At 40.4% G+C, this 18,373-nt stretch overlaps 2 protein-coding genes across 5 annotated transcripts in view; one reads left to right on the forward strand and one right to left on the reverse strand.

The window, feature by feature from the left end:
• Nucleotides 1-10,506, forward strand: part of LOC121867315 (D-beta-hydroxybutyrate dehydrogenase, mitochondrial-like) — a 22,185-nt gene extending 11,679 nt beyond the window's left edge. For all 4 annotated transcript variants that reach the window (XM_042367224.1, XM_042367223.1, XM_042367226.1 and 1 more), the window contains 9 exons: nt 261-425; nt 938-1,110; nt 2,497-2,580; nt 3,872-4,034; nt 4,737-4,892; nt 7,629-7,734; nt 8,348-8,409; nt 9,013-9,155; nt 9,680-10,506. In XM_042367224.1, coding sequence (XP_042223158.1) covers nt 341-425; nt 938-1,110; nt 2,497-2,580; nt 3,872-4,034; nt 4,737-4,892; nt 7,629-7,734; nt 8,348-8,409; nt 9,013-9,155; nt 9,680-9,895 — 1,188 coding nt within the window. In that variant the 5' untranslated portion in view covers nt 261-340 and the 3' untranslated portion in view covers nt 9,896-10,506. The remainder of the gene's footprint in view (nt 1-260; nt 426-937; nt 1,111-2,496; nt 2,581-3,871; nt 4,035-4,736; nt 4,893-7,628; nt 7,735-8,347; nt 8,410-9,012; nt 9,156-9,679) is intronic.
• Nucleotides 10,507-16,415: 5,909 nt separating this feature from the next.
• Nucleotides 16,416-18,373, reverse strand: part of LOC121867125 — a 28,312-nt gene continuing 26,354 nt past the window's right edge. The window contains exon 17 of the mRNA XM_042366881.1: nt 16,416-17,317. Within this exon, the coding sequence (XP_042222815.1) occupies nt 17,126-17,317 (192 nt within the window). The 3' untranslated portion in view covers nt 16,416-17,125. The remainder of the gene's footprint in view (nt 17,318-18,373) is intronic.

Here is an 18,373-nt window from a genome sequence, read left to right on the forward strand (position 1 = left end):
CACTTTTGAGACATCAGTGTCCAAGAAGCCAGTAGTAGAGAGCATACACTGAACTACTGTACACCACATCCTTCTCTATGTCTCTCTCTATCTACAATTATTCCATACTCTAATACATACGGGCAGGCACGACCAACAAACATGATATGACTTAGAACCTAACATAATATTTGTTCTAGGGTTATCCTATTCACCACTGCTTGCGGTAACACACTATGGGGAAGTTTCTTTATTACTATCTATTACACTTATCACTATAGGTTCAGCTGGCAGATACATATATTGTATCACAGACTTTCTCCATCAACTTACTGAAGGACGCGCTGGGGAGTTTTATGAGATGTTATCAGCCCGCTACGCCCACCAGTACAAGACCACATACAAGCACCAGCAGCCCACAGGTGTTGTCTTCACACTCTCCTGCAGTAAGTGGCGGGTCTTCTTGTTTGTGTTTCACCTGAATATTGTTTTGTCTTTAAGGGATTTCATTTTAAAGAAAATTATTCACATGTGATAATTATGATATTTATGACTGAAAAAAGCATTATAGAATATGTGTATACACTGTTTGTTGAACGAAATAGCGAATTTGGCTGTTACAAGCTGCAATTATTATTTACTCTTGTTATCGAGTTTTAAAATAATGTGGTCTCAGTTTATATTACATTTATATCAAATAACATTACTAAATTAATCTACTTTTACGAGTCACATACACATCTTGTTCCCTTAGATAATAATTATATGGATATCGTATATTACCCAACAGTCTCTCAAACATAGAAATATTCTAAATATGTTTACCGAACAGTGAACCAACTTACCCGGCGCGTAATGTTTATTGTTTTACTTTTGTATGAGATATTCTAGACTGATAGTGAGATAGTGTGTGGTGGGGGAGTGGCAGGGAGACTCACACATGTATATTATGGTACAGGAACGAGGATGATCTGGACGTACGACAAGACAGAAGAGGTGGTGTTCTGGGGGTGCGTGAGTGTCTTGCTGGCCGCTCTCCTGCACGTCTTAGGTCTCTGCTCCTGGTGGACGGTATTCCCTACTACCTGGCTGCTATCTGGTGGGGCATCTCTGATACTAAGTAGTTTGACGGTAAGAGTTCAAGCGAGTGTTTTGAATTTAAGAATAGATTTATTATATATTTATCTTTCATACAAGAGTAGACCTTTCTCATCCATGTTACGAATCAAACACAAAACCTCAAATTATAACAAACAACAAAATATATATATATGTAAAATAAACTTACTGAACCAAAATTACAATGAAGGTAATAATCTTGTAACCAATGTCTCAAACTATGAAGGCAGCAGTGTGTTGTACGTAATATAAATCTTATATATCTGTTAATCTCCCACATTAATCTCATTTGCTAACGATGCTTCTATGTTTATATCTGCTGGTGCTTCGCTCACTTTTCCTCTTTCCTACATCACCCGTTATTGCGTAACGTGCAGGATCATCTCTCTCTCTATCCCTTTGAAGGTTATCCTGTTATCCTGTTATCAATCCAGATCTTAACAACTCAATGTCTCCTTCATCTGATACACGATCTATTCTCCTCCGTCTTCCTGAGTGTTCTTCACCGGCCCAAACATCTATCATCATCATCATCATACATCATCATCATCATCATCATCATCATGCAATATTCTAATTTATGATCCATGGCAGACTTACTCTTCCTTTTTACAATTGTATTTGTTACTTGATTTTTTCCTCTTCTGAGGTCTTGTACTGAACCTTGATTTGTTGATGTTTTCTATCGTGACAAGTTCACCTTCACATGGAGAGGAGATTATGATACAGTATTTACCCCATTATGTTGACTCGCACAATCAACCCATTAAATGCTGGCTGGGCACCTCTGACTCTTCGTACTAGCATTATATTGCTTTTAATTGATGGTTGCATATGGTCGGGTCTATCGCATCGTGTCAATGAGAAAAACAATGAAGAAAACAGGAAGTCAAAACTGTGAACTGAAATTAATTTAGAAAGTAACTTTATTTGACCACTGATATAGATATGTTGGTCTGAGGCATCTGAGCGATATCTTCCTTGTCGGGTCCAAACAACTGCATGGACCCCCCCCCCCTCCCACCTCCCCCCCAGATAACTTATTCAGTACGCCCATGTTAACACAGAACTAACACTAATATTGATCCTCTCAAGAAAAAACTACTCGCAAGTCGATTTTTCCTGTTGCTGCACGAATCAACCTCAATTAGTACACACACACACACACACACACACACACACACACACACACACACACACACACCACTCTCATTAATATCCCCTAATTCTCATTCATCTCACCTTCATCCTTCACAAACACCTTCAACTATTTTTTTTTATTATTTCCTTTTAAAATTTCGTTTATAATTTCTTTTCATTATCTGTTATTCACTTTCATATACGTTCTCTATTTCTGTTTCTTTGTGACTGACTTCCCTCACACGTTTCCTCTGGCAGGTGTCGTCCTCAGGGAAGGCGGTGCTGGTAACAGGGTGTGACACAGGCTTCGGTAACTCCTTCGCCCTCATCCTCGATAGATTAGTAAGTTCTCGGTGTTCAGTAAGTGTTAGTAAGGTTACTACATGAATTCTTTTTAAGTGTCATCAAAGTGAAATATATTATTTAGATTCACACTGTAACTGCTCACACGATTTTGCACTGAAACGTCTTAATAATGGAAGATGAGAATTTTTTTTTAATATGTGGTTGTTATTCTGGTGGAGTAAACCTATGATCACATGAAGATTAGTCACCCCAGCTTATATCACTTGACGATTAAACACCCTAGCGATACTAAGGGTTAGATTAAGTTGGGTTAGGCTTAGCGTTAGGGTGATTAGTTTTAAGGTGATGTAAGCTGAGGGGAACTAATCTTCAGATGATCCAAATATACAATAAAGAACACCATATGGGCTCGTTACCATTCATCTACAGTTGATGTGATGTTAACAAGTTTTCAGTTATTTCCCCTAAAATGATCTTAAAAGAACCTCATAAGATATTTGGCCTGAAGGAACGATTTGAATACAAACTATCTGCTTATAAACTGTCTCGGTAACTGGGCAACTTGTAAACGTGAAACAACACATTGTTAATTGCCGTAACACCGGACTGTGTATGCTTGCATTTATCCCAAAGGCTCATAAAACAGACCTGGTCTGGTCATCATCACCGTAGAAGAGAAACGGCAGTACGTATCTCCTTTACTTCATATGGACGGTCAGACTCCACTTGTAAATATTAGACAGAAACAAAGTAACAACTGGAAAAAATTTCTTTTGTAGCCAATATTACAGTGGATTTAGATTTACTTAGAATTATTTTGAGGAAATAAAAAGTGCGAATGTGAATGTTCTAAATGTTAAAGAATCGATAGTTTTTATACGTTCATTATCAGAATGACAATATCGCGTCATCTTATATTATCTATACATTCTATAAAACGACGAGGATTTATAATTTCCAAAAATTTTCTATCATTAACAAAACCAAAACAAAAAGGATATGTTACAATACGCTTAACGTAGATTTTTGCCAACATGAATCGGTCAAGAATTTTTTAAACAAGTTGAAGTATCTGGCCCCGGAGCGCCAGGCGGAAGTCTCACCTAACACTGTGTCCTGCAGGAACACTGAACACAACAGTGTCGTTCGCACATCAAGATCTAAATTGTCAAATATCAATTCGTTGTCTTAGTAACTGATATAAGAAATAATATTAATTATGATAGAGTTTCAGTGCACTTTCGACGCCATTTTGCCACTCTTATTTTTAGTGATACTCTCTCATTCCCAGCTCGGGTTCACCAGCCTCCTCCTCCTCCTCCCACAGGGGTTCCGAGTGTTCGCAGGTTGCCTGCATGCTGGAGGTGAGGGAGCCAATCACCTCCGTCGGGAGGGGTCCAGCCGCCTCCATGTCCTACAGATGGACGTCACCAACCAGGAGCAGCTCGACAAGGCTGCCCAAGAGGTCAAACACCTGCTGCCCGAAGGAGGTAAGAATGTTAAACACCTGCTGCCCGAGGGAGGTAAGAATGATAAACACCCGCTACCCGAGGGAGGTAAGAATGTTAAACACCTGCTGCCGGAGGGAGGAAAGAATATTAAACACCTGCTGCCCGAAGGAGGTAAGAATGTTATACACCCGCTGCCCGAGGGAGGTAAGAATGTTATACACCTGTTGCCCGAGGGAGGTAAAAATGATAAACACCTACTGCCAGAGGGAGGTAAGAATGTTATACACCTGCTGCCCGAGGGAGGTAAAAATGTTAAACTTCTGCTGCCCGAGGGAGGTAAGAAACACGTAATGGCCGAGGGAGGTTAGAGATCAATTCAACTCCTGTAGAATATTTCTGATACCAGTCGTGACCAACTTATCTTGCCCGAGGACTGCGTGACGCTCTCCTCTGAGTGGGTGGAGAGAACATTTGTACTCACTATAATTTTCTGTTGAAACTTTTGAATGTTTGGCTTACGTTAGTGAATACTGGGAAATTGATCATCTATATCATTCGGATTATTGAACACTGGTACACGTGGGAACTGGGACACGTGAGCATTGGGACACGAGAACACTGGGACACGTGAACACTGGTACACGTGAACACTGGGACATGTAAACCCTCTAAAATAGTGCGAGTGACCATTGTTGTGGGGAAGGTGATCATTGTTTATTTACACAAGAGTTATGTTTACAGAGGTGCTGTGGAGCCTGGTAAACAACGCGGGGTTATCGGCATTCGGGGAGGTGGAGTGGGTGCCCTTGAACACCTACAGGAAGGTCGCGGAAGTCAATGTTTTCGGAGTCATCTCCGTCACCAAGACCTTCCTGCCGCTCCTCAGAAGAGCAAGAGGTAAGTCTCTCTCTCTTTCTCCCCCATCCCTCCACCCCCTCTTCCTCTTTCCCTCACTCTCATCCATGTGTTTCCTCTGTCTTTTATATTTTTCTTCTTTCCTCCTCTTCACTTATGCCCACAAGTAACGATGAAAGGGTGCTGTTTCAGTATTGAATTTTTTGTTAACCTGAACACTTGTGACTTGCTTCAATTCGGGAATTCTATGATGGCTATGACTACTATATTGTGGAGTCGACAGGGATGGATAAATTACGCCCTGAATTGTTTTATCTACCTGACGACACACCAGCACCTGCCTTAATTGTGGCTGAGAGGCATCAACTAGGGAATGACACATGTGTTCAGACACTAGACCACGGGAAGGACTGTCAAGGTCAGTGATAAAGCAAGTTGTTGGCAGGATTCCCGGTAACATCTTCACCAGCAGTTATCTTGGGAGGCTTACTGCGTCCGTTCCACCACTACCCCCCTTCCACCCACCATTTCTCCATGTGTCCGACCCACCATTTCCTCCATGTGTCCTCCGTGTCCCCACTACCCCCCTCGACCCGCCACTCCTCCATGTGTCCCCCCACTGCCCCTTCTCCCTCCACCATTCCTCCACGTGCCTCCCACTTCCCCCCTTCACCCACCACTCCTACCCCCTTCCACCACTGCTACACTCTCTCTTTTGTAACATCACATGTCTAGGAAACTGTTACTAATCTCTACCTTCAAGACAAAAGAACTAGACAGACGTAGTGATCATCTGGTATAACTCTACCATCCAGGCGACTATAATGAACACTGTCTCGCGTCCTGATGAGAAACTTTCTTCAAGTCTCTGTTGTTATGACAAACGAAAAAAAATTTCCCGGAGGGACTTTCACGGCAGTGCTTACGACCTGACACACACACACACACAGACGAAGAAAGAGAAGGCCGCAGAGAGGAAGGTCGGCTAATTCACGCTGCAGGCACTGAGGAACCTTCTCTGGGCAGTCGTACACAGAGAAATATACAATTATACACTTTACGGATTTGATGATTCTTGTCAGTGTTGTTGTCTAGTACAGAGAAGAAAAACACACACACATCAAACATAGAGATATATATTACCACCTATTAAAAAAAAATTCTGGTGTTCTCAAACTAACTACTTAAACAATAAGGAGCGAACAGGTTTATGCTTTTCCGGGAAGAAACAATACAAGGTAAGGTGTCAGCTACACAGGCAGGGAGTAAATTGCTTTAGGGTACACATGACTGACGCAGTTTACCGTTTACTAAGTATTTCCGAGAGTTTTAATATGACACAACTTCAAACGCATCACACACACCTGAAATACACGCAGTCAGTATCCTCCTAGTTTCTCTTAAGCTACAGTCACACTAGAGTATTCTGTGCAATAAATCCACGGTAGCTCTTCATCCACAGGCAATAAGTTAACGGTACGATCCTCACACTGGTCAAGGCAGACATCACTAGTAACATACAGTATCTACCTTATATATATCAAACTTAACCATTTCTTACAACAAAAGTGAGCCAGCTATGAGACACAGGCTTACTGTCACTATGTGTCGAGTCGGTAATTAACACCACGAATAACACTCTCTTATTACTGAGCTTAAAACAAAAACAAAACAACAGGATATTTAAGAATTATAGTCTTAATATTTTCGAGAAGACGGGAATTTTTTTTTTTTTATATATCCGGAGTAGAACTTAAGCGGCGTCCTGACACGAGTGAGTAACGTAGTTTTACTTATTTGGGACGTCAACCAGAACAAGGAGGACGTCTTGTATCACTTATTTATCAGAAGACGTCTACAAATGACGTTCTGTTGTGATATAGAGAAGTTTTTATAAGCCTTTCAATACATTAACTGAGTGTCATCGCCTCGTTCACTGTTTTCATTCTGTCTCTTGTGTCATTTTATGCCAGCGAGTTGTTATTTTGTACCAATATTATAATGTTTTATTTGTTTTTATATCCTGTTTCCCTCATACTCCACCACCTGTTATGTCACTCTCCTGTCCCACTACCTGTGATGTTTTTCTCCTACCCCACTACCCGTGCTGTCTTCCACCTGGTTACAGGACAAAATCCCAGTGGACAAAATCCCAGTCTTATAAATAAAAGTCTCATATTTAAAAAAAACAAATTTAACATTCAAAATTCGAGTCTCATAAATAAAATAAAATAGATAAAATAAAATAAAATTCAGTTTCATAAATAAAAGTCTCATATATATATAAAGAAACAAGCTTTTAAAAAAAATTTAAAGTCAAATTGATACAATAAACAATATTCAATATATAAATTTATTTCATGCTCACAAAATTATGCTCCATTTATGTAAACATAATACAATATAATATAATATAACATCATATTATTAATATGATAACAGGCGAATGGTCTTTACACCTAATCTTATTAATTAATCTTATATGAGACTGGGTTTTTGTCCACTTTTGGGATAAGAGGCTGGGATTTTGTCCGCTGGGATTTTGTCCACTGGGATTTTGTCCACTGGGATTTTGTCCACTGGGTTTTTGTCATGGAATCCTTTCACCTACCCTATCACCTGTGCTTTCTCTCCCCTACCACCTGTGCTGTGTCTCTCCTACCCCACCACCTGTGATCTCTCTCCTACCCCACCACCTGTTCTTTCACTCCTGTTGTGCACCATTTGCCCCGACTTCTTTACCACCACCGTGAGCTTGGAAGTGTTTGCCTCCTACAGGTCGGGTGGTAAACATGTCCAGCGTAGCGGGGACCATCGGGCGAGGAGTCATGTCACCTTACAACTTGACCAAATTTGCCATCGAGGGCTTCAGCGACTGTTTACGGTGAGAGAGAGAGAGAGAGAGAGAGAGAGAGAGAGAGAGAGAGAGAGAGAGAGAGATTATTAATTATGATGGTACTTTAATAATTACTTTTTAATTTATCTTAGGTTAATATAAATTTAGTTTTAGATACTATTAAGGGGCGCTTATTTAGGTTAAGTTAAGTTAGGTTAGATTAGGTCAGGTTAGGTTAGGTTAGATTAGATTTGGTTAGATTAAGGTTTAAAAAGCATATAGTAGGTTAAGGTGCGGTGGTGTAGAGGATACAACAATCAACTCCTGTGCTATGAGTCATTGGTTCGATCCCAGGGCACTCCTAGTTCACCTCATTAGAAAATGTCAGCTGTATCCACACTGTCCCTAGCGGGTTGTCAGACCTTAAGGACCCACATTCACTTTTATTGCAGGTTAGGTTAGGTTAGATGTAAGCAAAACTTGTTAGGTTAAGTTAGGTTTGGCTAAATAGATGAGAAAAATAATTTGGGTTAGGTTAGGTTAAGTGAGAAAATAATCGTAAGGTAAGGTTACATATGGAAAGGTGTGGTTGGGTGTGATTGTGTCTGACGAAGCTCACACGGTGCTGGTGATGTGCTAATCTCCTCTGCTTCTCCTACAGGCAGGAGATGATGGCGTGGGGTGTCTCCGTCATCCTAGTAGAACCCAGCAACTTCTCTGCCGGTGAGATATGTTCTTCAAGGATTAATACATTGAAGCTTTACATCTAACTGGGGAAAAAAATATAGCGTCTAGTTAAAGTCTCACGGACGTTTCGATGCCACTCAGGTTACCGTGTTTATATAGGAGGTTAAGTGAGCCATTGAGAGCCATTCCTGTATTACGGATCATGTCTAGTGTGTACGAAGCCCTGATACGAGTTGCTGCCTTAACACCAGTGATCAATCAGGGAAGAAAGGGATTATATGACCACGGGGGGAATTGTTTTACCGTTAACTATGTGTACTGTATATACGTGTGTCTAATTTCAATATGTTTAATACATCATTATTTACAAACAGGTTTTAGTTATATAAAAATAATTTGAATGATAATGAAAAATATTTATAATTAGACTACTATGAGGGGGGTTGAAGCCTCCAGCACCGGGGGAGGAGGGAGGGGGAGGAGATAGAATTATATCCAACAATCACAAACACAGTTTATATGACCCATCAATGCATCCTTTCTATTCTCACTGTGACACAAGCACCGTCATTCAGTGTCTGGTGGAGGGTAGATTGGCGGTGTGGTCCTTGGCACTAAAGTCTTGTTGATTTCTTACAGCCACCAACATCAACGCGCAGCAGTGGATCAGTGAACAGGGGGATCAGATGTGGGGGTCCATGAGCGAGGAGGTGCGAGCTGACTATGGCAAGGACTACTTTGATACCTTGGTTAAATTCGCTAAAACTCAAGCTAACAGCGGAGTGAGTGTCATTGTTTAACTCAGAAATACTCCATATATAACGAAGAACATTAGTCTAGTTTTATAAATATTCACAAGTGAGGTTTATATCTGGTGTTATACTGCAACAGGTTCAGCCAACAGTGTTTTTCGGTCAGATCATCTCCGGGATATAGATTTGAAGGTGTTAGTTACCGTGAAGGCTTAAACTCCATCACTGTGTCAGAGTCCCAACCCTAGATTGCGGTGTTATTGTTTTGTTTTTATTTACAAACAATTAAAATCAGTCTTAACGTAACGTAACCTAACCTAACCATGGCTTCATTACCTCCAAAAGAAAGACATTGTTATCTAAGTTTAATAAATATAACACGTCACTCAATAAATTAAATTGAATTAAATATTTGTTATGGCATCGGAAATTACCGAGTGACGAATAGACCGGTGACGAAATGTCCGCCTAACGTGTTTCCTTTGTTTCACACATTCACACTGTCTGTTTATCGCACAGAAGGAAAAAATATATCTATACTGTAACTCTTTCAGGAGAAGGATATGACCTCGGTGTTGCATGCCATGACGGAAGCAGTGACGAAGAGGTATCCAAGAGTACGCTACCACGCCTTCGACTGTTATTACTTCTTCAAACAGAAGGCCGTCATCCACCTTCCGGAGTGGCTGTCAGACCTACTCTACATAACCCGTCCACCACTTCGTCAGCTCTCTCAACAAAAAACTACGGCGCAGACAAAACTCGACTAATTGAATGACACTCGTTAATCACCATCTATTAACCTTGTTCCCGAGAGAAGGGTTAAGGATAAGTAGCGTGTGCGTCAGTTAATGAGTGATCCCCAAACGCTTTAAAAATCACGGAACGATGAACTACCTAACCCAACCTAACCATTATTTTCCTATTTTCTCTATTCTCAATCTTGTCCTTTAGGTATTATAGGTCTTAGTACAGTGTGTTCGTGTGTGCATGAGGCCAGGAGAGAGAGAGAAAGAGAAGAACAAATTGATTTTTTATTATATTACTACACTAAATATATATGTATGAAGTTATGTTAAGTTATATGTAAACATCTCAGGTATGAGTTGCAATTATTATGAATTTTGAAATGAACATGAGAGATACTGTGTGTGTGTGTGTGTGTGTGTGTGTGTGTGTGTGTGTGTGTGTGTGTGTGTGTGTGTGCTGGCTCGGGGTTACGTAATTAGAAAAAAACAATTATTGCTCCTCTCAAAGTTAATTACCTTACCTGTACAATATGATTCTACTACTTCATAAGAGGTCCTCAGGTAGCTATGTTCACCAACGTCTCTCAGAAGTCTGTATATCCACACAAGCAATATAAGGGTATAGATTTTTCTGTAATAGTTTCATTTCTTTACGATAACCACAATAGATGTTTACTGTTGGAACAATACGTCGAGACATCCTCTCAAACAGCCGGATGAAAGATAAAAACAAGAGCCGGATGGAGGATAAACAAGAGCCGGATGAAGGATAAACAAGAGCCGGATGAAGGAAAAACAAGAGCCGGATGAAGGATAAACAAGAGCTGGATGAAGGAAGGATAAACAAGAGCCGGATGGAGGATAAACAAGAGGATGAAGGATGAAGGATAAACAAGAGCCGGATGAAGGATAAACAAGAGCCGGATGAAGGATAAACAAGAGCCGGATGAAGGATAAACAAGAGCCGGATGAAGGATAAACAAGAGCCGGATGAAGGATAAACAAGAGCCGGATGAAGGATAAACAAGAGCCGGATGAAGGATAAACAAGAGCCGGATGAAGGATAAACAAGAGCCGGATGAAGGATAAACAAGAGCTGGATGAAGGATAAACAAGAGCCGGATGAAGGATAAACAAGAGCTGGATAGAGGATAAACAAGAGCCGGATGAAGGATAAACAAGAACTGAATCATAATTCCAACTAGAGTTAATATGTTTAATAATTTCACACAGGTGTAGTTGTGTCCTTGTGGTTTATTAAAGTCTTTAAGCCCTTGTGTACTTCCTTCCGAATACAAGGGGAGAAAGACTTTAGCCGAGAGATAGAACTCCTTATTGTGTGTGTGTGTGTGTGTGTGTGCGCCCGCCCTGTGTTTGCATATGTAGCTGGCTGTCATTTATAGGTGTTTGCATGTTGTCTGTGTGTGTGTGTGTGTGCGTCGTTATTAGTGTTGGTTGTACTGGTGAGTATGGATTTTATCGAAGACTACGACACGTGTGTAAGGTTGTTGTAGCCCATCCTTAAGTGAGTAAAAGTCATTAACTCACCTGAGGCAGACTATTGTAAACAATTACCACATTTGGACGTTCTAATCCCGCCGATAGAGAAAAAAACAGTGACCAAGTGTCGGCAACATAAGCTTTGTAGGTTGCCAATTCGTGACGCCACCGTTTAGCGCGCTTTGTCCATATTGAGACTATATCAACACCCAATACACTGGGCATATAGTCTCAACCAATAAACAAGACGTTGGGATGAAATCTAAATTGTGGTACATGAACATTTTGTTATCTGGGACGTGGAAGAGGTGTGGTTTACATTGGAGAGTGCAAACAGACAATAAACATCCTGGCTGTGAGACTACTCCTTAGCTAACATCAACAATGTATGGTGCGTGCTAGTTTTGCTTGTTGACCTGAGTGTAAATATTATCCCTGTTCATGTTATGCCGTGAAATTATTATGTTTATATCTAGATGACATCCGTATTGTGCTCGTTAAGTTTTACTGCCTCGGCATGTAATTATCTTGGTTTGTTCTGGAGGATGACTGTCTTCTGGTCAGTGAGAAAGAGAAGGAGAGATACAGGTTATGAACACCGAACATATTATAAAATTAATAAACTTACAGATGTGTGTGTGTGTGTGTGTGTAGTTGATATTTCTGCAGACTTCCTAGGCCCCTTCAAGTGGGATGTAGACCCTATGATGTATGGGGGCGCCCCAGCCATGTCAAGAGACTTCCTAAGCTGTGTTGCAGCTGGGTATGTTATCAGTTCACTAATATTGGACTTGAGCAGTTTTATCAGCCCGGCTAGTGGCACTCTCGCTGACGTCACAGTTCTGATTCAATGGAAGTCTATAGTCATTGGATGTGTGTTTGTGTGTCTGTGTTTGTGTGTGTGAGAGCCTTCGTTGGACTTGTAATTTTTGTTTATTTCTAAATTATTATATTTATACCTAAGTATGTCGTTGAGTTATTTAACAAGTTTATGCCCCAATTATTTGTTGTGACGTAAGTGTTTACCTGAGAATGTTGTAAGTTGTTTTTTGTTATTTACCTTCACATGTTGGTTTGCGTCTCAAGTAAACACCTCAGTATGGTGGCTATTTTTACTATGTCAAATATTTTGTATTCCTGTAATACCTCCCACAGCTTTTAATCTACTTGTACATGATAATGATGCGTTTATTAGGAAATGAAAGCAACAACTTGAACATGATATTCACACTTAACTTGGGTTGTGCTTGATCAACAGTTGGTTATCAGCTGCGTGAACTCAACACTTGACTCCAGAGTGGGGAAGGAGGGGACTGCAGAGGTATAAATAACTATATTAATTATATCACTCAAATATAATGTAAAAAAGTAATAACCGTCTAAGAAAGAAAGCTAATGTGTGTGTGTGTGGGGGGGCGGGGAGGTATGGGAGGGGGGGGGGGTTAACGCCTCCTGTCAAGACCGTACGACCACCTACCACCTGTATTGTACAGAAAGGAAAACCATCACTTTACGAGAGACGACCTGAGGCCTCAAGACCACAATCTCAAAGTGGAACTGGTGCCCAAAGACAAGACTGTCAATGTGGATACAGTATACTGCAATACAAAGTGTTCAGCACAGGAGGCAGCGTGGCCTCTGCACTCATTTCACAGGTACTTAACACATCTAAATGTATTTACCTCTCAATCTTGTTCTCTTGAAGAAACTATTCTAACACTTTCAGAATAACAGACCCCTAAGGTTTGTCAGTTCTGTGAGCTATTGAGTACAGCTGACAGCCTCGACGTGAGCATCTACTCGTCTCTATACCCGCATCTCCAAACTGTTTACATAAGCTTCAACTTGGGCATGACGTTACCAAAGGAGTATGTTCTTATTTTCGTTCGGATAACATTACCCCTTGACCTCCGCAACACCGAGAATAATAGGTAGAGGTTTGAGCGGGACATCAGATTTCTATGTAGTAGCCTCTCTCTCTCTTTCAACAGCACATGTCAGCTAACATCCGAGTTCTAACGAGAGTATCGCAGCACCAGCTGTCATTAAATGTGTTCTGAAGGGTAATATGTTTGATAAGAATGCTGCGATGAAGGTAAAGTTGTCTCCTGCACTATGGAGAAGAAAGATAACGATACATGATTTAGCTGTGTACTGTATAAGTTGAAAAATATACTCACAATATAGTAACAGCGTCAGGAGAGATACTTAGTGGAAAACACTGAGGGGTGTGGCGGGGAGGAAGGTTTTACACTCGTCCTGCCACACGTGCTACGCCAATACTTCCGCTGCACACACTTGCTGTGTCTATAATATAAGTTGCTGTACTAATGAAAGGGTTAATTAGGTGGATGAATAGTTTCTAGGACGCGACAATCATTAATACTGCAAAAAAGGAGAAAACTCAGTGAAACAAAATAAAAACAAGTGGGGCATTTATTAACAAACTTACATTCAAAATAATAACTACAACTTGTGGGACAAGAGGGCAAGTCCACTAAATATAAAAAGGTAGAATCAACACCTAATGCTAAAACAGAGGTAAGAGATCAAGGCCTCTTTACCTACATGATCCAACTTGTATTATGTTATTCCATTCTTAGAGGAAGGTTCAGGCTGAGATATAGCTTATTAATTACAGTTTGAATTTATTCACTTATTTGGTACATCTAGTGGGCGCCGAAACTGTAGGACAAGGTAAATTTTTGGTCCAGTCTGTCTGGTTGTCTGTCCGTACCCTGAAGAACTCGATAACAAGTTTGAGGATTTACACCAAACTTGGTTGGTAGCTTTGATAAACATATGACAAGGTCCTGATGATAAACTTTTGGTGAAAATAATGCCTGAATTGACCAAGTGTTGCCATGGCAACGGTTTGCGCAACTTAAAACAAAAGGTTTATCAGATATTCAAGAAAACGTTGACATAAGACAACGTTGACATAAGACAACGTTGACATAAGACAGTCTCCAGCAGTGACTACAGTAATTTACAGTAACACCGTCGCTAGTTGGATATTGACCCTGCCACGGTAACGGTTCGTGGGCAGGGTTTGCAGCCACGCGAATGGTGATAAATTAAATCAAGAAAATGGATTAATAGGTTGACTGATCATGAAGTAAAGAGGTAATATCAGTAACATAAGCCTGGCAAGAGAGGCGGTTTGGGGGGAACTACTCTTATAACATAGTGTCAAAGTTTTCTGTTGTGATACAATCAAAAGTTAATTCAAAATCAATGAGTAAGCTTGATAACGTTCACAAGCATAATGTTTAAAAAGTTACTAACAAATAATAAAATCGTATATTAAGGAAACTTGCAAAAGGACAAACTCAGCCCTTTACAGCTGTCTCTAGTGGAACATGCATGAATGAACGGAAACAAACAACTTAATATTGACTAAGTATGATTGTCACGCTCAACTCTCCCTGAAAAGAGAAAACAGATTGTCTCATTTTGAAAATAAGATACCTGTTTTCAGCACGCTAAGCCTATTTCGAGGTTAACGGATTTTTTAATACAGCAGGTATTATGTCTCAGCAGGTATTATGTCTCAGCAGGTATTATGTCTCAGCAGGTATTGTATGTCTCAGAAGTATTCTATGTCTCAGCAGGTATTATATGCTTCAGAGGTATTATATGCTTCAGAGGTATTATATGCTTCAGAGGTATTGTATGTCTCGGCAAGTATTGTATATCTCAACAGGTATTGTAAGTCTCAGAAAGTATTGTATGTCTCAGCATGTATTGTATGTCTCAGCATATATTGTATGTCTCAGTAAGTATGTACAGAAGATATGCATACTACTTAACCCTGCCGTCTCCGAAAGTCTTGCTAAATTAACAGGACAGACAGACAGGATTAGAATATCGAGAGGCAGTATGTCGGTGGTCTGCTGAACGGTCGTGTGTGGCGGGAGAAAACACGATGACATTATGCTTGTTCCTAAGTATTTTATGTTCATTATTAAGATTATATTTTATTTACTAATTATCATTATTTTTTAAGAGTTAGATATTAAGTACTTTGAGATCACATGTTACCGATTTATAGCTTTGCTGACCCAATAGTTTATAATATTGGATGATATTAGGGAAATGTGCTTAATAAACCTAAGTCAGATATAAGTGTATAAATTTAAAATTGCATTTATGTATAAAAGTAATCCCGAACTTTAGGATAATATGAAAATTAGGTGGTAAAATATCCCTGCTATGGAAGTGTACAGTACATCATCAACGACTCTTGGTATGTATAATAGGGTCGACATACTCGCCTCGTGTAGTAGTACGTCCTGGGTTAGGTTAGGTGAAGCTGTGGGTCTCTTGGTGATAATTAAAGACCTACATGTTAATCTACAGGCGGTAGTTGCCTAGATAATGATTAGCCAGTGCGTTTGTGATTTGTTACATTTTCCCGAATTATTTCATGCCACTAAATCATAGGCCTAAACCTCGGCCAACTTACAATAATGTGCGCACACAGTATCTCGGTAATGAGGGGCTTTCCGTAAAGTAGAGGTTAATATTTTGAAAGGACGCGGAGGCAACTAATGTCGAGTAATATATAACGTAAATGTTAATAGAGAACACTTTCTTATATACACAAACTTTAGAGCTCTGAGCCGCACTAACTTATCTACCATGAAACACAACGGGGGGTGAATACTGTCATGGTGGACGATCGTTCAATACTTACAGTTTAAAATCTATCTGTTACTTTAATGTAGGTTGTGGTCATCAGGTGGAGTGAGCAGCTAATGTACTGTACTTCCAGGGTCGGTAGCTTTGCGTTTATAACCTTAACAACCGACCCTTTCTTTTTTGGCATTGTTAGTCATTGTTTGGCGATGCCACAACACTCCACAGCACAACATGTTCTGCGCTGGTTGGCACTATTGTTTTGTAAATATTATAGGAAATGCGCATTAGATTTTCACATTTAAGTCTCCTCCTGACAAAATCCAAAATCAAATACAAGGCAGGGCAGGACAGGGCAGGACAGGGCTGGGCAGGGCAGGGCAGGGCTGGGCTGGGTAGGGAAGGGCTGAGTAGGGCAGGGCTGGGTAGGGTAGGGCAGGGCAAGGCAGGGCTGGGTAGGGTAGGGCAAGGCAGGGCAGAGAACTTAATGGAAGACACTCCAACCACTCACTTCCACATGAACTAATCAGTGAGTGACACATAACAGCATGCTCGGCCAACACACCTCACTCACCTTCACGCTACTACTGGAACTAGAGACATGGGACATAAATTTTTCCTCACATGGTTCCTAGTTGAGATATGCCGGACCAAGTGAACACAATGATAACGGGTATGATGGTTCCCAATAATAGACAACAATAACGGATTTAAGCCCATTAACCAATGTGAGTTATCCGCTAAACAGGGTCCGCTAAAAACTAAAGATAAGGCGCGTGGTCCTCATTAGTGCCCCGACGAACACTTGTGGACACTCCACGTTTCCGCTGGTCATAAAGTGACAAGCGTAACTAATCGAATTAATCCACATAAAACACGTGTAAATTAGATTACTGATGGATAATTGTGACATTTCTTTTTAGTGTAGTTTAAATATGTAAATGATGACATAAAAGAGTTTGTAGTTAGCTGTAATCTTCTCTCCAGGATTATACTAAACAATTTCTCAGTAAAATCTACATTTGACTTCATCAACTGAAGAGGTGAGTGTGTCTGGTGGCGTACAGAAGCCCTCATCATGTTCACGTTATAACTTGGACAGATTATAAATTATACCTCATCTTTCTTCAATAACAATATAGCGAGAAGCCTGACGAGGGCGTCGTAGATCCATGCTGGGAGGTGAGTACTGACGAAGGCTACAAAATACATAAGGAGGTCCATGGGGAGGTAGCGGTCCTGCGGGTGGGTCTGTGTCAGCGCCTCTGTGATGGCGTTGATCACTGGAGTGATGTCCTTGGCCTGTGGGACAAAATAAACCTAAGATGAAATATTAATTCTCCGAGTCTTCACGGACGGAAAATATCAACATGTCTAAGGACTTTCATGAAGATTGACAAGTGAAATTTATTGTATAAATGAGGAAGATCAGGTTCTTCGTCACCTGCTGCCAGTACTGGGTCAGTACAGACGATTAGTTGGTCATTTGTTAAGAATGAAAAAACAAGAGAAGAAACAACTTGTACTACTAGAGCTGCAGCAGAGGAACTTCACTGGGTTCATCCCTCCCCTCACCTCCAGAAACACACCAACCAGGCGATTAATAGGTGGTCAGCCAAGGTGTAAAGTCAAGGCGCACCCCAAAACATATTAGCATTTATAAATAAATTAAAAAAGAATTACCTTTCCAAAACCTAGCCATGCATTTGTTTTAGTTACAAACACGTTTGAATATATCACTGAGACGAGGCTTGGCCGGTTCGCTTAGCCTTGAATCCGCCTCGTTTCGCGGCTTCGGATTAACGAGAATGTCAACAGAGGCCTCTTAACAAGACAAGACGACTCAGTCACTCAGTCAGTGCTGTCTCTGCCTTAGCGTCGGGAAGGACGAACACGAAGGCTTATAGACAAACAAATAGCCGGTGAAGAGACTGAAATTGACGAGGTCTGCACAGTATCGTAAAGTGTTTGTAAATGTCATGAAGTGTTTGCAAATGTTACAAGGTTTTTATAATTGTCCGTAAAGTAGTTATAAATGTTTTAAGGTTATCTTAAGCTTCAAAAGTGTTTTTAAGTGCCGTAAAGTTTTCATAAGTATTGCGAAGTTATCACATGTACCATAACGTGTTCGTAAGTAGCGTAAAGTGTTTATAAGATTTGTAAAGTGTTTGTGTTATGAATTTTTATTAGTGTTGTGAAGCGTTTGTATCATGAAGAATTATAAGTGTCATAAAGTAATTGTGGACGCCAAAAACACCCAAACGTGTCATAAGAGAGGTATAAAGTGTCATAAAGTGCTATAAGTGTCACGTTATGTCACAATGATTTATGTAATATCCAAAATTTAATTAAGTGCTT

The sequence above is a fragment of the Homarus americanus genome, unplaced genomic scaffold, assembly GCF_018991925.1.
Source record: "Homarus americanus isolate GMGI-L3 unplaced genomic scaffold, GMGI_Hamer_2.0 scaffold6317, whole genome shotgun sequence".
Classification (NCBI taxonomy): domain Eukaryota; kingdom Metazoa; phylum Arthropoda; class Malacostraca; order Decapoda; family Nephropidae; genus Homarus; species Homarus americanus.